This window comes from Wallemia mellicola (genome assembly GCF_000263375.1).
Source record: "Wallemia mellicola CBS 633.66 unplaced genomic scaffold WALSEscaffold_8, whole genome shotgun sequence".
Classification (NCBI taxonomy): domain Eukaryota; kingdom Fungi; phylum Basidiomycota; class Wallemiomycetes; order Wallemiales; family Wallemiaceae; genus Wallemia; species Wallemia mellicola.
In genome coordinates this window covers 93,450-111,882 of record NW_006531965.1, presented here as the reverse complement: position 1 = coordinate 111,882, position 18,433 = coordinate 93,450, and the positions used below count along the sequence as shown (strand labels likewise).

At 40.6% G+C, this 18,433-nt stretch overlaps 13 protein-coding genes across 13 annotated transcripts; 10 read left to right on the top strand and 3 right to left on the bottom strand.

Moving 5' to 3' along the window:
* Positions 1-123: 123 nt before the first annotated feature.
* Positions 124-1,957, top strand: WALSEDRAFT_60248 (hypothetical protein). The gene is made up of 2 exons (XM_006958033.1): positions 124-445; positions 494-1,957. The coding sequence occupies exons 1-2, from the start codon at positions 150-152 to the stop codon at positions 1,887-1,889; spliced, it is 1,692 nt and encodes a 563-aa protein (XP_006958095.1). The 5' UTR covers positions 124-149; the 3' UTR covers positions 1,890-1,957.
* A 7-nt stretch (positions 1,958-1,964) lies between these two features.
* Positions 1,965-2,832, top strand: WALSEDRAFT_9733 (DNA/pantothenate metabolism flavo protein; the record flags this gene model as incomplete). Its single annotated transcript, XM_006957954.1, has 2 exons — positions 1,965-2,087; positions 2,137-2,832. Coding segments are annotated over 2 exons (819 nt in total), but the record flags the coding sequence as incomplete, so codon positions are not given.
* A 1,720-nt stretch (positions 2,833-4,552) lies between these two features.
* WALSEDRAFT_68714 (thioredoxin-like protein) lies at positions 4,553-5,399 on the bottom strand. The gene is made up of 2 exons (XM_006958032.1): positions 4,705-5,399; positions 4,553-4,661 (listed from the first exon to the last, which is right to left on the bottom strand). Exons 1-2 carry the CDS (start codon positions 5,383-5,385, stop codon positions 4,602-4,604), a joined length of 741 nt encoding a protein of 246 aa, XP_006958094.1. The 5' UTR covers positions 5,386-5,399; the 3' UTR covers positions 4,553-4,601.
* A 78-nt stretch (positions 5,400-5,477) lies between these two features.
* WALSEDRAFT_60244 (hypothetical protein) lies at positions 5,478-7,146 on the bottom strand. The gene is made up of 6 exons (XM_006958031.1): positions 6,819-7,146; positions 6,680-6,772; positions 6,513-6,633; positions 5,869-6,466; positions 5,733-5,823; positions 5,478-5,679 (listed from the first exon to the last, which is right to left on the bottom strand). Exons 1-6 carry the CDS (start codon positions 6,982-6,984, stop codon positions 5,486-5,488), a joined length of 1,263 nt encoding a protein of 420 aa, XP_006958093.1. The 5' UTR covers positions 6,985-7,146; the 3' UTR covers positions 5,478-5,485.
* On the top strand, positions 7,084-8,803 carry WALSEDRAFT_60243 (PQ-loop-domain-containing protein). The gene is made up of 6 exons (XM_006958030.1): positions 7,084-7,194; positions 7,242-7,275; positions 7,319-7,687; positions 7,734-7,793; positions 7,843-7,937; positions 7,980-8,803. The coding sequence occupies exons 1-6, from the start codon at positions 7,097-7,099 to the stop codon at positions 8,137-8,139; spliced, it is 816 nt and encodes a 271-aa protein (XP_006958092.1). The 5' UTR covers positions 7,084-7,096; the 3' UTR covers positions 8,140-8,803.
* Positions 8,184-8,807, top strand: WALSEDRAFT_64016 (hypothetical protein; the record flags this gene model as incomplete). The annotated part of the gene is made up of 1 exon (XM_006958029.1): positions 8,184-8,807. One exon carries the CDS (start codon positions 8,184-8,186, stop codon positions 8,805-8,807), a length of 624 nt encoding a protein of 207 aa, XP_006958091.1.
* A 140-nt stretch (positions 8,808-8,947) lies between these two features.
* Positions 8,948-11,036, top strand: WALSEDRAFT_54366 (WD40 repeat-like protein). The gene is made up of 7 exons (XM_006958028.1): positions 8,948-9,287; positions 9,336-9,479; positions 9,527-9,672; positions 9,724-9,810; positions 9,854-9,978; positions 10,028-10,192; positions 10,240-11,036. The coding sequence occupies exons 1-7, from the start codon at positions 8,952-8,954 to the stop codon at positions 10,980-10,982; spliced, it is 1,746 nt and encodes a 581-aa protein (XP_006958090.1). The 5' UTR covers positions 8,948-8,951; the 3' UTR covers positions 10,983-11,036.
* A 616-nt stretch (positions 11,037-11,652) lies between these two features.
* WALSEDRAFT_18301 (40S ribosomal protein S1) lies at positions 11,653-12,456 on the top strand (the record flags this gene model as incomplete). Its single annotated transcript, XM_006957970.1, has 2 exons — positions 11,653-11,701; positions 11,753-12,456. Coding segments are annotated over 2 exons (753 nt in total), but the record flags the coding sequence as incomplete, so codon positions are not given.
* Positions 12,457-12,708: 252 nt separating this feature from the next.
* Positions 12,709-15,715, top strand: WALSEDRAFT_60242 (Pkinase-domain-containing protein). Its single transcript, XM_006958026.1, has 6 exons — positions 12,709-13,034; positions 13,080-15,059; positions 15,105-15,145; positions 15,191-15,287; positions 15,333-15,501; positions 15,551-15,715. The coding sequence occupies exons 1-2, from the start codon at positions 12,924-12,926 to the stop codon at positions 14,166-14,168; spliced, it is 1,200 nt and encodes a 399-aa protein (XP_006958088.1). The 5' UTR covers positions 12,709-12,923; the 3' UTR covers positions 14,169-15,059; positions 15,105-15,145; positions 15,191-15,287; positions 15,333-15,501; positions 15,551-15,715.
* Positions 14,244-15,715, top strand: WALSEDRAFT_32362 (hypothetical protein). Its single transcript, XM_006958027.1, has 6 exons — positions 14,244-15,059; positions 15,105-15,145; positions 15,191-15,215; positions 15,262-15,287; positions 15,333-15,501; positions 15,551-15,715. Exons 1-6 carry the CDS (start codon positions 14,253-14,255, stop codon positions 15,662-15,664), a joined length of 1,182 nt encoding a protein of 393 aa, XP_006958089.1. The 5' UTR covers positions 14,244-14,252; the 3' UTR covers positions 15,665-15,715.
* A 5-nt stretch (positions 15,716-15,720) lies between these two features.
* On the top strand, positions 15,721-16,520 carry WALSEDRAFT_64011 (hypothetical protein; the record flags this gene model as incomplete). Its single annotated transcript, XM_006958025.1, has 3 exons — positions 15,721-15,850; positions 15,905-16,473; positions 16,506-16,520. 3 exons carry the CDS (start codon positions 15,721-15,723, stop codon positions 16,518-16,520), a joined length of 714 nt encoding a protein of 237 aa, XP_006958087.1.
* On the bottom strand, positions 15,749-17,392 carry WALSEDRAFT_60241 (autophagy protein 16). Its single transcript, XM_006958024.1, has 3 exons — positions 17,288-17,392; positions 17,137-17,242; positions 15,749-17,082 (listed from the first exon to the last, which is right to left on the bottom strand). The coding sequence occupies exons 1-3, from the start codon at positions 17,373-17,375 to the stop codon at positions 16,587-16,589; spliced, it is 690 nt and encodes a 229-aa protein (XP_006958086.1). The 5' UTR covers positions 17,376-17,392; the 3' UTR covers positions 15,749-16,586.
* On the top strand, positions 17,257-18,424 carry WALSEDRAFT_32360 (hypothetical protein). Its single transcript, XM_006958023.1, has 5 exons — positions 17,257-17,436; positions 17,488-17,510; positions 17,560-17,686; positions 17,734-17,880; positions 17,927-18,424. Exons 1-5 carry the CDS (start codon positions 17,404-17,406, stop codon positions 18,221-18,223), a joined length of 627 nt encoding a protein of 208 aa, XP_006958085.1. The 5' UTR covers positions 17,257-17,403; the 3' UTR covers positions 18,224-18,424.
* Positions 18,425-18,433: the final 9 nt, after the last annotated feature.

Here is an 18,433-nt window from a genome sequence, read left to right as displayed (position 1 = left end):
ATCTCAATTTTTATCAGCGTAGCCCCAAGGAAGGCTATAGTAAAATAAATGACTGACTAAATTAATAAGAAATGAAATAATTTTTTTGTATGATGTACTTCGTCTGTGCGTCGAATCTAATCTAAGATCGCGACCATCAATAGCGAAAAATGAAAAGTCTGAGGAGGTCCTTAAATAAAGACAAAGCGTCTAATCAGTCCAGCCCAGCGACCTCACCAAAGATTAGCGTCCTTCAACCACCTCAGCTCGTCATAAAAGCACTCGATTCATATAAAGCACAGAAGTCCGGTGAATTGAGTTTCGATGCCGGTGTTTTCTACCACGTACCAGATTTAGGCAAAGGCGGCGATCTTTACTACGAAGCACACGACCCTCTCAAAGGCACTAGAGGTCTCGTACCACGTAGTTTATTTGAACCATTGAGAAAAGGCGGTATAGGTACAAGGTGTGTTTCATTAACTCTTTAGTCATAACCTGATCGACCAATTTGTAGACAATCCGGCGTACCTTCTCCTGTATCCCCGACGGGCAAATCGTCCACTCAGTACGCCGTCGTACAGTTTGATTTCATTGCTGAGAGACCAGATGAGTTGTCAGCCAGAGCTGGTGAACCTATTATCGTTATCGCACAATCAAACCACGAATGGTTTGTCGCTAAACCAATTATGAGGTTGGGTGGACCAGGTCTCATACCCGTCGCGTTTGTCGAAATACGCGACCAAAAGAGTAACCAAGCTTTAGATACATACACTATCGTTAGATCTGGTATTATTCCAAAAGTTGAAGATTGGAAGAGACAAGCTGCAGACTACAAGAAAGCTTCTATACCACTCGGAAAATTCGAATTCGATCAACAGCCAGAAGACGACAAGGAGAAAGAGAATCACGCTCCTGATGGTCAGCCTCAACAGGCCGAACCAGTTCAACAAGCACAACGTACTAGCAACAATAGCAACAATAGCAACAACAGTAACATCAGTAATAACAAAACAAACAGCGTCCAGGAACCTATCAAAGAGGAGGCCCCAATTCTGCACTCTACTTACATAGCCAGGATTGTAGAAGCTAACGTGGTATCGCACTACCATGAGAATGAAGTCACTTGGTTCCAGTTAGATGTCACTTTATTAGACACAAAATCGAAAACTAGTTCGCTCGTTTTGTTCAGATTATACGAGGACTTTTATGACTTCCAAATTAGATTATTGGATGCCTTCCCTGTCGAAGCCGGTAGAAGAACCTCAGGTGATGGCACAGCTACACCTAGAATACTGCCTTATTTGCCAGGACCGATTGAACCACAAGACTTAAATGAGAGTTCTATATTTAGAAGAAGATTAGAGTTGAATCAATATATAAACGAGCTGTCACAACTTCCAGAACGTATCCTCTCATGTGATCTCATGAATGAGTTCTTGGATGTCAGACCGGGTGACAGAGATGTAACCAACTTACAACCGGAGGTTGTACAACCGCCAGGCGAATCATTACATTCCTCTACATCGAGTATATCAATCAATGGAGGTTTAGTTGAAAGTATGAGTTACCTTTCAGTGAACAATGAACTTCCAACGTCAAATTCAGTCGATAGTTCAATGTCGGGACTACCAAAGGTTGCTTCAGAGTCAACGTTATCGACTGCATCAAATAGTATGATGAAAGTTAAAGTATTGCATCAACCAACTGGTGATTTGATAGCCTTGCGGATATCACCATCAGAGATAAAATTACAAGCATTGATTGAGAAAATAAAAGAAAGAATTGGTTCAGATGTACAACACTTATGGTCTAATGAGGATAACGTTGCTGATAGGAAGGAAATATCAACAGACGAACAACTCCAAGAATGGGTGAACAGCGGTGTAAAACTGAGCTTAGTAGCCAGCTGAACAATTTCATTATACTCTTTTTTGTATAGAATATATATCTGTAATTAAGTTTCTTAAATTGAAACAACGATGAACTTCTCTGCCCAGACATACTTTGATACGCAACCAGAACCACATGGACATAGTCAGAAGATATCGTCTGTGGCTTCTTTCATAGATAGACAGATAAAGCTCAAACGTAGAGTCGCACTCGTTACCGTGAGTTTTCGTTTACATCATATCAGCTCATCTGAGAGCGATCGATCAGTCGGGTGGTACAACCGTACCATTAGAGAAGAATACGGTGAGATTTTTAGATAATTTTAGCGCTGGTACTCGTGGAGCCACATCCGCTGAGTACTTACTCAATGATGATCGCTATTCCGTCATATTCATGCATCGTCAACACTCTTTACAACCATATACGAAGCATTTTAGTCATACGACTAACCCTTTCCTTGATTTACTCAACCTTCCTAACAAACCCGAAGATGATATAACCGTTAACAAGTCAAAGACACCGGAGATGTTCAAAATTTTAAAAAGACACAATGAAGTCTATGAGCAAGATAGGTTGTTCAGTTTACCATTTGTCACTGTACAAGAATACCTATTCTTACTCCGTGATGTGAGCAAATTAATGAAAAAGTTGGGCAAAAATGCTTTATACTATCTAGCAGCTGCAGTTAGTGATTTCTTTATACCTACGCAAAAAATATTTGAGCATAAAATACAATCCCAAAAGGGTAGCTTACAAATTGAGATGGATCAAACACCAAAAATCTTAGGATCATTAGTTAAAGATTGGACGCCAGAGGGGTACATTGTTAGCTTCAAATTAGAAACTGATCAATCATTGCTTATTCCGAAAGCTATAGCTGCGCTTGAGAAATATGAACATCATCTCGTTATTGCGAACGATTTAAAGGATAGAAAATACAAAGTAACACTCGTTGAACGTAAATTTGATAAGCAATTTAACGAAACTGTTATAAAAATTGATGAACACTCGGATAAAGAGATTGAAGAAGAGATCATTAGTCAGGTTGTAAGTCGACATGACTTACACCTCACACAGCAACGACTTTAAGCTTCTCATTTTACACGGACGTTGGAATTCTTTTGTACAAATTACAAATTACAAATTACAGATATCAATGCAAATTACTAGTAATACAAAACATGCTTTCCTTTAAATTGTTAATGTTGCTGGGTTGAGTGCTGGTCTAAACTAGACCGTCCGTCATTTGATTCTAAGGGTGGTGCACTCGCTTCTATAGTGTACGAGTTTGTCGATGGTGCTGGTGGTGCTGATGGTGTACTTGGCACAGACGGCATATCTTGAGGCTTTGAAGGCAGAGCCTTTTGTACCTAAGTATCTAATCAGTGAAATTCCCTTGAAAAATAATGCACTCACGTTGTCATAATCTGAACTGTACGGTAAGTCAAATGGACTAAATGTAGGTTCAAATCTCGACGGTGGATGTGGTAAACTTGATTGAGATTGTGATTGTGATATAGATTTCGTTATAAGGGTATCATGAGTGCTCTCTTCCAGAGTTTCATAACCCTCTTCGTCGACATCAACGACAGGCACGGATGGCGCGGGCAGCAACGTTTCTCCACCTGGTGTTGACGATTGAAGGTGAAGGTTTTGCAAGTGGTCTTTGTCGTCAATAGCAATATGAGCTCTGAGATTACTATGACCATCATGACTATCATGGCCATCGTCTCTTTCCATCTGGGCATGCTCTTCGACAACTTCCAGTTCATTATTACCTCTGCTATTAACGTAGCGACTCTTCTCCGTCCGTCGGGCAGATGTTGACGGTATGTTGTGATTCGGTCTATAGGCAGGCGGCAAAGCCGGGAGTGCACCGGAGTCCGTATCCCTATGTAGCGAGAATGGTGGTGGAGAATCATGCAATGAGTTGTGCAACTCTCCATGTAAACCTCCATGTAGTCCTCCATGTTCCCCGCCTTCTCGTTCGGCAGACTCATCCGGTTGATTAGATTGATCAGGTTGATCAGTTTGATCAGTTTGATTAGGCTCCTGGCTACTCTCGTTGGACTCAATATTGATATCATTCGTCCCACTCTCATCATTCTCCCGCTGAAGTAATTGATCGTTGTCATTTTCAGTTTGTATCGCCGGACTGCTCAAATTCCAACAGGATGAATCAGTGGGTATAATCTTCTTTCCTTTTCTGTGCTTCAGGTATTTGAGAGGGTTCTTGCGCTTCTTTATTGAGGTTGACGTAGACCTCGGTGTATCAGGCATGAGTTTCGCCCGGGATTTGGATTTACGACGTCTACGCCAAATGATAGTACCAAACATTGTAAAGACAATAACTGATGCCAAAACGACGCTGATACCAATAATAAGTGGTTCGCTGTTCTTGTGATAAGATGCACTGGCGTGGTTGGTACCCCAACCCCTAGGCATTGAAGGATTGTCTAATTCGAATGGATCTGTAGTACGTTTATCGTATACTTTTATACCCCAGAATCTAAACTCTTCTACCTTCTCTAACGAGTCGGTTAGTTTGAGTGGCAGATTATTATCTTGATTTAATTCAACTTTAAAGTTCCTAAGAGCTTGCGGCTGATCTTCTTTAAATGGCATAGCTATAGCCGCGTTGATAGCGACCAGCCATAGTATTCTCAACATGGACGTTCTTGATAACGAATGAAAATAGAATACTATTAATAGTTATACAAATGTATAGTAATTTATTTAGCTGCCTTCAATTGTGCGATCTTCTCAGTGAACCTATCAACGATAAGCTTTGCCTGTGGTTGATTAGCGCGTTGGTTGATGATCTACAATACTCACATCTGGTGAAGTTGTCTGGATAGAAGGCAAATCCAAAAGGCTATTAATGTATTTGTAGAACTTGCTATACTTCTCTGTCTTTAGTGTCTCCAAAAGTTGCTTTCCACCTGCGATATCAACTTCGCTGTGGTTGGAATTCTCAGCAAACGATTTGAATCTGATAAAGAAAGGTGCGAATGCTAAGTCACCAATTGATGGTCTATCAGTACCTAATAAGAAACCAGTCTCTGGAAGGTGTGCTTGTACACCCTCAATAGCTGTCAAAATGTTCGTCGCTGGCTCTCCTCTAATCAACCAGCCGAAGTAGGCGCTGCTGAAGGCGTTTCCTGCTTCAATAAACAAGCGTACTTTCGCTCTGTTGACAGCGTTAACTAATCCGTGTGGGAGTAAGTGTGCATCTGGGAAGAGATCAGCCACGAGTTCCAATAAAACTAAACTTTCGTTGACTGATACACCACTTTCGGGTACCTTCTCTAAGTCCTTGCTGTGTGCATCTTTGTCTACTACTAGCGCTGGTACTTTCAACGCTGGGTTGATCTGATGGTACCATTCTGGCTTGTTCTTGAGGTCAATCTCAACTTTATCATATTTTGCACCTGCTTGTTCGAGCGCTGCGTGGACTCTTTGAGCGTATGGGCAGATGAGTGATGTGTAGAGAACTAATCTTGAGTTGAGTGTCATAATCGTTGTTTCTTAAAAAGCTGCAATACTTCCTCTTTGCTTAATAATAAACATATGACGCAATCGACACCACAGAATATGTAATAAATAATAAAACAATCTAGTACAATGGGAATTCTTTATTTATACCACTATATCTAGCCAAGCCTCCTTTCACATTCTTGACACTCTTGTTTTCCCTCATCAAGACATCTGTCGCGATCTGTGAATCATTGCCGCGCCTACACAAAACATAGATATCCTTATCTGTTTTAACCTGTGAAGGGTTTGATAGTAGATCTACAATTGGTAGATCTTGTGTGATACGTTAGCTCCTTAACACTTAATGACGTATTTTCATCACTCACTCGTCGATCCTTCGAGATGACAAATGCCATACTCGACATTAGGCCGTGTATCTATGACCAGATCGTCATCTTTACGCGTCCTAACGAAATCCTATAGTGAAATCAACATAATACCAAATGAAAAAGGCTTACGAACCTCAACACTAATCTCATTCGCGTGACTTAAACTTAAGTCCACACCACAGGAGTCACCTCCTGTGAAAGTAACATAGTCGACATCCTGTACGCTCTTGAGAGGAACATCATCACCATCTGCGAAACAATCCTTCTTCCTTGCACGCATTTTAACGGTCCTGAAAGGCGTTTTCGCGAGAGCTGAATATACAGTCAGCGAGCTTTCCTTTGGATGTAGTCCTGTGAGAAGTTTTATAGTCTCTGTAGCCTGCATTGTGCCTAATACACCAGTGACTACGCCTAGAATGCCCTGATCGTCGCAGCTGGTGACCGTCTGCTTCGGTGGTGACTTTGGTACAATACAACGGTAGCATGGTGCATCGTCTTCGTAACACAGTGTGATTATCTGACCGTTAAATCCCGTCGCTGCTGCACTGACAAGACTTGCTCGTTTATGTGTGCGATTGTGAATTACAACGGCGTCAGATATTAAATAGCGTGTGGACGGGTTGTCAGTGCAGTCTAATACGACATCTGGCTGTACTTTCGTCAGGATATCCTGAGCGTTGAGTGTAGAAAATTGTTCAAGGATGGGTGAAACAGTGACATTTGGATTAATTCTAGTAGATGTTTGTATGTGGCCGTACTAATTGGACTTATACTTACCTCTTTACTGCCTCTTTTATTGAATCAGCTTTATACAGGCCAATTTTATCGTCTGAATGCAAAATCTGACGCTGTAAGTTGCTTATCTCGACGGTATCACCATCTACTATAGTGATATGTCCTATATATTATCAGAAAGTGAGCTTTTATTGCAGGAAATATCCTACCAATGCCGGTCGCTGCCAAATACTGAGAAGCAGGACAACCAAGTCCACCTGCGCCTATAATCAAGACAGAAGCGTTCTTCAATGATAGCTGACCTATAAATAATATAAATAGGCTATTCAGAGGCGTATAGGAACGAACCAGGTAAGCCGATGCCATTGAGTACCATCTGTCTTCCATAGCGTCTATATTCGCCTAAGTCTAGACCGTTCACTGACGTTATATCCTCGTCGCTATTCTCCAATTTTAGCTCGAGTTCCTGTATTCGTTTGCGTAGATTGCTTATCTCTTCTCTAATAGCGGCCATATGGTAGTAATTTATCAAAAGATGATTACCGCCTATTTCTATTTCTATTTATTTTTTATTTTTACCTACTTTTCTTATTGGAATGCTAATACATTCGTCATATTTGACTATCATGCCATCAACGCTATCAAATATACTCGGATGGTCCTATGTCACTAGTTGGTGTCTATCATTCTACCCACAGCTGATAGTAAATTACAAGCGGAAACGGTTCGTAGATAAACTCTACTCCCACGCTTATCTAACGCTTATCGCAGTGTGGATGGTGTCAGCATAGATTTCCTCTATCTTGTGTGTAATATTTATAATATAAGCAAATCTAACTCCATATCAGAACGTCCTCGGTTTCCTCTGCTTAACAATCTACAATCTCGCCTTTCTCTATTCTGATACTGTCAAAGAGGAATACAAAGCACGGCACAATGGCAATGACTCGACTGTACAATTCAACGACGCTTTATTTGCTATGCACGCTTTTACATTGAGCGTTGTCGGTGTCATTCAGTCCTTGGTCTATCCACGTAGCAAATCTCAACAATCTGTCAGTATAACTTCAGGAACTACCATTTGGGTAGTAGTGGACGGTTTCTTTGTACTCTCCCTCTTTGTTTATCTCGGCTGGTGGAGTTTGGAGCTCATTGACTTGCTATACTTCCTTTCAGGTGTTAAACTCTATGTTACAGTATGCAAATACGTTCCTCAGGTAGGCTAATGCGCATAGTTGCTAGAATATATCTCATACATCCCAGATGCTTCACAATTATAGGCGCAAATCGACAGTGGGATTCTCCATTTTCAATATCCTCTTTGTGAGTGATAAAGAGCTATATATACCATTTTCTAACGTATAATCAAAAGGACTTTGTCGGCGGTTTTCTCAGCTTGTTACAACTCATCGTCGATTCGGTCGGAAGCGGTGATTTGACTGGTATCATAGGTAATCCAATAAAACTGTAAGTCTAGCCTCACATATGGTGCTTTTCTAACAACTTCAGATCACTATCACTCGTCACTCTTGTCTTCGATATCATCTTCATGGTGCAGCACTACTACCTCTATAGAGGCAATGATCATGTCGAATATGACGAGGAAAATACGCACACACATCCTCACCGTCGTCACTCGCATACGGAAGAAAATCGAGCATTTTTGTAACATAGTGCCAATAGCGTCATATATACCCTTCTTATCTTCAGACGATGAAGAGTGCAGCAAAAAATGCTGATAGCAGCAACGAACTAACTCCTACAGAGGAGATACCCGGATACACCTCAAATGACTCTGGTTTCGCATCTGATGAAGAATACTCCGAATATGGCACAACGCCAGACCATGATGGTAGGAAAGAAGTATCGAGCTTAAAAGCCCATGATATTACACCATGGTGGCATAGCCAACAATCGACCATGTCAGGAGCATCTACAACGCCTGAAGAGTACAATAACTATGGCATCACACCTGAGTCTATTTCACCACCTACAAGCCGACATGTACGATTTAATAGTAGAATACACCTCTATAGACCGCATACAGCTTCTTCTGCGGCCTCATCTATTTCTGGATCGCTTAGATCGACATCATCGGTTGTGTCCCCATATAACGCAAATCGGCGGCATAGTTTGATGCCAATCATGCAAATAAAGCAAGCGAGAATTAATGAAAGATCAAGATTGATGGGTGCTGATAATAGCAAGAACGACGACGATATTGATGTCTTATATGGAAAATTTCCGAAACGCCTACTCAATTGGGAGTATATAAGGTCGATAATATGCGGTAATTGTTGTGATAGTCTAAATTACAATGATGAAGATGACGTATGATTAATATTCAGATTCTTTCTTGCTTTCTCAAGTTGTTGTACTATAATTGTAATAAAAGCGTCTTAAAACTATAAACCTATTGTTGAATTAACTTCTAACACTTCTTTGTTAGTTACCACCAAAATGGATCCAGCAATGATGGAAATGATGGGATTTTCTGGCTTTGGGAAGAAGAAGACTGAGAAGAAGTCAGCAATTTCAGAAAGATTGGATAATACAAAGAGGTCTGCTGATACTCAAGACGAGAGCGTAAAGAAAGAGGAGAATACTGAGAATGTGACTATAGAATCTACTCAGGGAGCTGCACCAGAAATACCACAAGAGAGTGTAGAAATACCATTAGAAATCGACAGGAAACCAAAGGTAGAAACTGAAAAAGACACCAACGAAGGCGATAAAGACGATGAAGACGAAGAATACGAAACTGACAGGGATCCTATTCCATCTTCTCATGAAGTCGTTTTACAAGATCATTCGAAGGTACGTTATACTTCATACTAGCGATATTATCTAACAATCTATCTTAAGGCTGCAACTGCTATTGATTTAGATCCTGCTGGTAGCAGATTAGCCAGTGGATCACATGATTATGACATTAAACTGTGGGATTTCGCAGCTATGAACACGGCTTTTAGACCATTTAGATCATTTGAAGGTTGTGAAACAAACCACGTGAGTTCATTCATTATGTAGACTTAAATCACTTACTGTATACCAAGATTCACGACCTTAAGTATAGTATTAATGGTGATTCAATTCTTGCAGCCTCTGGACAAGCAATACCACGTCTATTCACCCGTGATGGTGACGAGATATACAAATGGTCTAAAGGTGATCAATACATAAAAGATCAGCGTCAAACTAAGTAAGCTTTCTACTCTATTATTCGAATTGTTTATTTACGGGACAACTATAGAGGACATATCGGGGAAATAAACAACTGCGCTTGGCATCCATTTGATTACAACTTGTTTATCACCTGCTCAGCTGACAGTACAGTGCGGTAGGTAACCCAATCTCCTTATGGTACCATCTAATAATTACAGGATATGGGATGTCACAGAACCACGCGAACAGAAGCACGTACTTGTGTTCAAGAGCAAAGAAAGGGGAACTAAGACTAAAGTGACAGCATGTGCCTACAGTCCAGATGGTAAATTCATTGTTGCAGGTGAGTGCATATGTGTATTTTAAATCTGCTGTTCTAATTACCAACCAAGTGGGATACGATGGCGCGATGCATCTTTGGTCAACTGCTGGAAACTATGCTAGACCGAACGCAATGAATGATGCAGCGCACACTAAGCATAGCTGGACAAGCTCTGTTTGTTTCACTCCAGATTCCAAGTATATCGTCACTAGGGGTGGTGATGACACTGTCAAATGTGAGTATATACTGAACAAAAGATGGACACTTCTAACTATATCTAAGTATGGGATGTAAAGAACATAAAAAGACCAGTGCATGTTGCTAGCAACTTGCCATCACTTTATCAAGAAGTCAATGCAACTTTCTCTCCAGATGGGAAATATGTTCTCACTGGTGTTGCTGGAGTGCGCGGTGAAAGTAAAGCGTTTGTTGTCGTCCTCCTCACAGAGACATTGGCAGAAGTAAAGCGCATACCAATTGGAAAAGACAAGGGAGGATGTGTGATAAGGACGCTCTGGCATTCGCGTATCAATCAGATAATAGCAACGCATTCAGATGGTGGTATATACGTCTTATACGACCCAATGAGCTCTATTAGAGGTGCTTTGATGCCATTAGATAGAGCACCAAAGCGAGCACGTGACGTCGAGGATGTCCTTGCATCCACCGATCCAGACAGAGATTTGAGAGTGCCAATCATAACGCCGGATGCGATGGAGGAGGACGAAAGAACACAGAAGCGTATGCGCATGAAGAAGGAGTCAGATGCGCGCAAACCTCAGCCGCCGCTCGTTGGTTCAGGAAGGGGTGGACGTGTCGGTGCAAGTGCAACACAAGCAATGGTACAGCGTCTCTTTGGTGAAAGTACAATAGGACAGGACCCTCGCGAGGAGTTGCTCAAGTATGCGGACGTCGACAACGATCCAAAGTGGACCGGCGCCTGGAAAGAGAGCGGACGAGTGTACGACGGAGAAACAGAGGAGCAAATGAAGGAGCGCAAGAGGAAGGAGAAGGAGACAGACTGATGTCTATCTGCTGTCGTCAGAAGACCAAAGTAGGCGTAATAATAGGAGAATAACAGCATTTTAATTGTATTATAATAAATAACAAAATTTATTATCATTTAATTTATTATTTAAATTTATAAATTTTTTATTCTGATGAGAAGCCAATCTTCAAAATTGCCAAAGCCTTCTTGCCTTAGAGTTCTCAAACGGTAGGTGAGAGAATATTTATAGGGACAGTGAGGGAGCGACAAATGCTCTGTACGTATTCAAAATATTGGTTTCTTCTTCTAGTATAGACTATACTATCCTTGGTTGCGGTCGCTGGCTCTTGATCGATATACAGACGGCTTCTAGAGAAGGTTCATAGCTAGCTATAACCAACGCTTGCTCTACTACATCATAGTCTTTTTGCGCTCTCTTCTGTCCAGTTTTGAGCTCTCACCGTAGGATCGAAAAGCTGCTAGTATCTTATCCAAAACAGGAGAAATAAACAACAATAAATAAAACCAATGGGATATATTCATCAGCGTGTTACTTGTTAGCATCGTCCGCCTCACTGTTCCTACATCCTATATCTCGACTTTGCTGACAATATTTTAGAAAGCATGGCTGTTGGCAAGAACAAGGTGATTATCGGTGTATATTCTCTACACACATATTCTAACACCCTATACAGTCATTCTCCAAGAGAGGTGCAGGTAACAAGCGTCGCGCCGTTGATGCATTCGCTAAGAAGGGTTCGTATATTTTTTTACTTTTTTATGACAATCTACTCACAAAGCACCCAGAGTGGTACGACTTGAAGGCTCCTTCCGTCTTTGAGACTCGCAACATCGGTAAGACAGTCGTCAACCGTTCAGCCGGTCTCAAGAACGCCGACGACAGTCTTAAGGGACGTGTCATCGAGCTCTCACTTGGTGACCTCAACAAGGATGAGGACCAAGCATTCCGTAAGATGAAGCTCAAGGTTGACTCCATCCAAGGCAAGAACTGCTTGACTTCCTTCTACGGTATGGACATGACCTCTGACAAGCTCCGTTCATTGGTCCGTAAGTGGCAATCACTCATTGAGTCACACGTCGATGTCCGTACAACTGATGGTTACTTGGTTCGCTTGTTCGCTATCGCTTTCACCAAGCGTCGTCCACAACAAGTCAAGAAGACCACCTACGCAAAGTCATCACAAATCAGAGAAATCCGTAAGAAGATGTTCGAAATTATGACTAGAGAAGCTGGTTCATGTGACTTGAAGCAATTAGTTCAAAAGTTCGTCCCAGAAGCTATCGGACGTGAAATTGAGAAGGCTACACGTAACATTTACCCATTACAAAACGTCTTTATCAGAAAGGCAAAGATCTTGAAGTCACCAAAGTTCGAATTAGGTAAATTATTAGAACAACACGGTGGTGTCCAAGCCGCAACTGAAGATGCCGGTGTCAAGGTCGCAAAGGGTACTGACTTTGTTGAGCCAGCACCACTCACTTCAGTTTAAGAGTTGTTGTCTAAAACGAATATTATCGATTTATTTAGTCGAATTTTTATCTTTCTATTAGTGTTTTAATGTGTCGTGTGTTAGATTATATAGATTATTAGAGTTAACTTGAGTATATTTAGTAAACTCAAGTAGTCGCTAGCCCATTTTCATCTTATCGCCCTACCTCCACTCCTTTTAGGTAAACTATGAACAAAAATACAAAAGAAGACCTACCAATTTCACGGAATTGGACGAAACTATTCAAAAGATCACAAACAAATTTAGATAACCTATCTTTTGATAAGAAAAAGGATGAATCGACAAAATCAAAGTTCATACGGAGAGTGGCCTCTGCACCAAACACGAACAAGCTCTTTAAGAAGTCTAGCAGCAGCTTGTTAGCACCGCCAGAGAAGCCATACGATTATAAGCACAACAACTCAGATATCACCTTATCCTCGACATCAAGTTCTACGATACATAAAATGAAATCCGACTTTATACAGCAGTCACGTTCACAAGATACTAACATACTAAAACCATCAAAGCCCGGTTTTAGAAGAACTTACTCCTCTAACTCGATAAAAACTAAACAGGTGGGTTGTTTGGAATCCTAAGGAATGTGCTTATATAATTTACAGGTCGAGGTTACGCCTGCGTCATTCCAGAAGATTAAACTATTAGGTAAAGGTGATGTTGGAAAGGTTTACCTAGTTAGAGAGAAGAAATCAGCCAATCTATACGCGATGAAAGTACTCAACAAGCGTGAAATGGTGAAAAGGAATAAGATAAAGAGAGCTTTAGCAGAGCAGGAGATTTTATCAACTTCTAATCATCCATTTATCGTTACTTTACATCACTCTTTTCAGTCAATCAACTATTTATACTTCTGTATGGAGTATTGCATGGGCGGTGAATTCTTCAGGGCTCTCCAATCACGTCCTGGTAGATGTCTTTCTGAATCTGACGCACGCTTCTACGCTGCGGAAGTCATAGCTGCGTTGGAATACCTCCATTTGATGGGTTATGTGTATAGGGATCTCAAACCAGAGAATATTCTTCTACATTCTTCTGGACACCTCATGCTCAGCGATTTTGACCTCTCTAAGCAAGGTAAAGAGCCAGGTGGTGGTGCACCAACGGTCAAAACCGGTACAAACGGTATACCTATGCTTGATACACGCTCATGTGTAGCAGATTTCAGAACGAATTCTTTCGTTGGTACTGAAGAATACATAGCTCCTGAAGTTATTAGAGGACATGGACACACATCTGCAGTAGATTGGTGGACTCTCGGTATACTCATTTACGAGATGATATTTGCAACTACGCCATTTAAAGGAACAAATAGGAATGCTACCTTCTCGAATGTCCTCAAAACCCAAGTGAATTTCCCTGATTCTTATCATCACATTTGTTCATCAAATGGACGAAGTCTGATACGGAAACTACTAATAAAGGATGAAAATAAAAGACTGGGTAGTACATCTGGTGCAAGTGAAGTCAAGCAGCATAGATGGTTCAATTCAATAAATTGGGGTTTACTGCGTAATCTGAAACCACCAATAATACCAAACCAAGGGAATGAAATTGATGCAGTGAATTTCAGAAATCTACGTGAATCTAAATCTATTGACTTTGATAGTCAAGTTACGCCAACTACTAGTAAATCTCAGATAACCGACCCATTTGAAGATTTCGCTAGCGTTACTAGGTTGACGGACGCATAGGATTTCCAGATATCACTTTCGGATTTATTTTTTTCTTATTTGTAGAAACATTGTAATTTATTTTGTTAGTTCTTTGTCGCTGTTATGTCATTTGGGAAACTACCGAACGAATTGACATTCAAAATAATTGGATATCTTGATATATCCGATATAATAAATCTAACTGGAATTTGCAAACACCTAAGGGAGATCGCAATAAGTGATGCCCTATGGAGTGATATTAATCAGAGGGTTATCGGGGAACACGTTGATATCAATGCTTACGCGGAGTCTATAAATGCAAGTCAATACTTTACATATATTAGCTTATTTCGTCACGCTATCAACTTTATTGGAATCCACGCTGGGGATGTCTATCCCCAGGGACACATACTCAATTGGTCGATAAACCGTACAACACCAGAATCAGAAGGGAACTTACTATTCATGAGGAATAGATTTAACCCCAGTAATGAATTTGTACAAGAACTGGACAATCTTGGTTATATGATCACAAATGATGGCAAACTGATATACAGATTAGACGAAGTGATTGATGCCGGGCTAAATACCCATATTGAAGACCTACCCGATCTGCTTGTGAAGTTCACGGGCAATATCACGAACCCTGTTGTAGCATATGACGTAGAAAGCGGTGAGGAGAAGGTAACGAAATATACCCAGGAAAGTGTCCCAATTGACAGCCTCGACAATATTAATTTGAGAACTTACCCAAGTCGTGAACTTTGTCACCTTGTTGAGCGTCGTACGCTCAATACAATCAACGTTCACACTTTCCATCGACCATATCCATGGCCTGATGACGAGCCTTTGCGTACCGTAAAACTCGACACTAGTAGGTTGGATAGAGACCCCCTCGAAGGCTTCTTCAGTGCCGAGTATGGGAGCCATGTGTGTATTTCTTTCCCACTGTTTCTATTCTCATGTCTTCTTCAGGGTATAGAAATACTTGCAGCCAAGAAAAGTGTACAGGAGGGGTGAGTTACAGTTCAACTACGTGTATTGTCTTACATTTCCCTCAGATCAAACACTCTGGAGTTCGTAAAAGTAGGCTATACTGAGAAATTTTTACAATTTTCTGAATATTTAGCAGGTCACGGGTGATAACAATGTACCAAGGTGTGTATAGAACACTACTGTAAGGCATTTCTAAGACATTAATAGAGGATTGGTTTCCATACGCGCTAATCTCGACCAAGAGATAAGAGATTCAGAGCTGCTTGAGGATAGCGACATCAGAGTGTCCTCAGATGACAACCTCCCGTGGCCGTTAACTTGTCCAACCCGACCAATTGGAAAGTCATACAGTGCACAAGGGAAAATAGCGAATAGTGTAGGTATTAACATACACTTTTCTACTAAACTAAAAGGCAAACACACAGGAACATCATTCTCCAAGGTCTACCCCAGTAATAGTCCACATCGAGAATCCAGACGTGGTATACGTAAGCTGGACAGAACTGAGAAATACAATAGTGATAAAAAGAATATTCTAATTTGTTTTGTATTTCGCTTCCTTAATTACAAAATATCATCTTTCTATCGTTCCATTATGGCATCAACAGAAGGTTTATCAGAAGCTCAGCTAAGAGCGCAGAAAAGACAGGAGAGATTGCTAGCGAAGAGTTCAGACAGATTGGCTAGACTGACAGGTGGATCCAATGATAGAGTTGTTAGCGATTGTAGGTAGATAGTTATCTCATATATTCCTTAGAGCTGACAAAGTAATTATCAAGTACCACAGAAAGCTACGAAGAGTACAGAGACGAACACGCCACCAAAAGTAGTCGCCAGCGACGATCCAGACGATGTCGATTTGGCCAAAGTTGAACAAATCGCTAATCAGGAAAATGATGAGGTAGCAAATGAAGCTGCATTTCAAACTCTATTACAAAAAAGAAGCGATGATATCCCAACCGTACCATCACTCGAAGAATTACTCGCTCAACAGCCAACTACACCTTCCAGGGTGGAGGATAGCAACAAAAACGCTCGTTTGTTAGCAATTATAAGGGTCTTTAGAGTTATCTCAGTTATTAGTTTAACTGTATTTGCTGTCATGCACTCTTCTCTCCTCCCCTGGCACGAATCATTCTCAGTTCTGGCCAGTGCAGATCCCGAGAAGAGGCTCCAGGAAGGATCAGCAGCAGGTATAGAATTCTTTCCATTATGGTCAACACTCTTACCACTTCAAATCTTCTTTTATGTTCTCACAAGTCATTTATCACCACCATCTAACCGTCTACCAAAACTTCCTGGATGGATGACCGCACTTTTAGATTCACCCTTAGTACCAGAGTATATAGTGAACATATTCAGATGGCTTAAAATAGCCAGTCATTTCTTAGATGATCTCGCATTATCAGTCTTTGTCTTAATAACAGCACAAGTTGTAGCCGAATACGTGATATAAACTAATTATTTATCTAAATCTGTGAAATCATCATCTGTATTATCGGTATCCAAATCAGTCGTTGCACCCGCATTGTTTGATATTGGGATCGTTTCATTAGCATCGTTCATTTTATCAGCTTCTTGATTCATTCTATCCAACCAACGTTGGATTAGTGCGGCATTATCATTCTTGAGATTTTGATTACGTATTTCTATCTGTTCTAGTTCTAATCGGAGAGTTGTTATTTCATCTTGGAGGGCTTCCATACCCCTTTCACGCTCGCGTTTACCTTCAACGTCATCCTCTCTGGCTTTCGATAATCTAGAGACCGAAGCTTTTAAACTGAGATTTTCAGCTTCAATAGCCCGTAGATTATCGTCTCTTTCTCGTAATGTTTCGTTCATTTCTAGGAGCCGCTGTGAGGATTGATTCTGACCTTTGTAGAGATTCGTGAGTTCGTCTCTTGTAGAGTGTAGTTGTTGTTGTAGTGAGTGTACTAGCGCAGCTTGTAGTTTATTTCTATGGGCTATGGGTTAGAAAACGAGGAAAGGAGATAGTAATAGTAATAAGCACCCATTGGTAGAACTAAGGTTGGTATCTGTAGAAGGTTCCTCTGAAGCCTTAATGAGAGTGTCATTCTGCTCCTTTATAATATGATATTGCTGTAATAGTCTCTTATCTGATTATAAATTTAGAACAGGGGGATAGTAAAAGAGCTACTAACAATTATCTGCGTATGATTCATTAATACGTTGTTTACTATCCCTTTCTAATAAATTTCTTCGTAATTCCTCTGTCCAAGATTCGATCATCGCTGTTAACGAAGTACAACGATTAGAAATGCCTGCACCAAAGAAAACAGTACTTTTAAAGGTAAGTAAATACGTCTATAGATTATCAATAGCCTATTAATCATCTATACAGGTTATTATCCTTGGTGACTCCGGGTTCGTTATCAATATTTAGCCACACTTTAGTCTAATTAACACCTTTTAGCGTTGGTAAAACGTCTTTAATGAATCAATACGTTAATAAACGCTTCTCAAATCAATATAAAGCTACTATTGGCGCAGATTTCCTTACAAAGGAGGTCGTAGTCGATGATCGTGTAGTTACTATGCAGGTGGGTTCACAATACACTCTAGCTACACATCCAATGATATCCCTTAGTTATGGGATACTGCAGGTCAAGAAAGGTTTCAATCACTTGGAGTAGCTTTCTATCGTGGTGCAGACTGTTGCGTATTAGTTTACGATGTCAATAACGCAAAATCATTTGAAACTTTAGATAGCTGGAGAGATGAATTCCTTATACAAGTCTGTATATACATTACTAGTTATATATCAACTCATTATCCCACAGGCATCACCTCAAGACCCTGTTAATTTCCCATTCGTCGTTTTAGGTAATAAGATCGATATGGAGGATTCAAAGAGAGCCGTATCACAGAAGAAAGCAACAAGTTGGTGTCAATCTAAAGGTAACATCCCTTACTTTGAAACGTCCGCAAAGGAAGCTATAAACGTTGAACAAGCTTTCCAAACTATCGCACGCAACGCACTCGTACAAGAAGCTGAAGTTGAGTTGTACGCTAACTACCCAGATCCTATTCGTATCGATCAGGAATCTTCACAATCTTACGGTGGATGTGAATGTTAAAATTATGATGCAATCTGCATTTGGATTCTTTGCGTCTAGTTTAGAACGGACGTTTAATTAGTTTTATTCATTCATTCTCATTTTCTCTCTCTCTCTCTCTCTCTCTCTCTTCTCTTTACACTCTCACCAACAATCGACATCCTTTTAATTTCTATATCTTCCTTTTGTACATAGTTATAGTATATAAAATATATATAGCGTAAAATACAT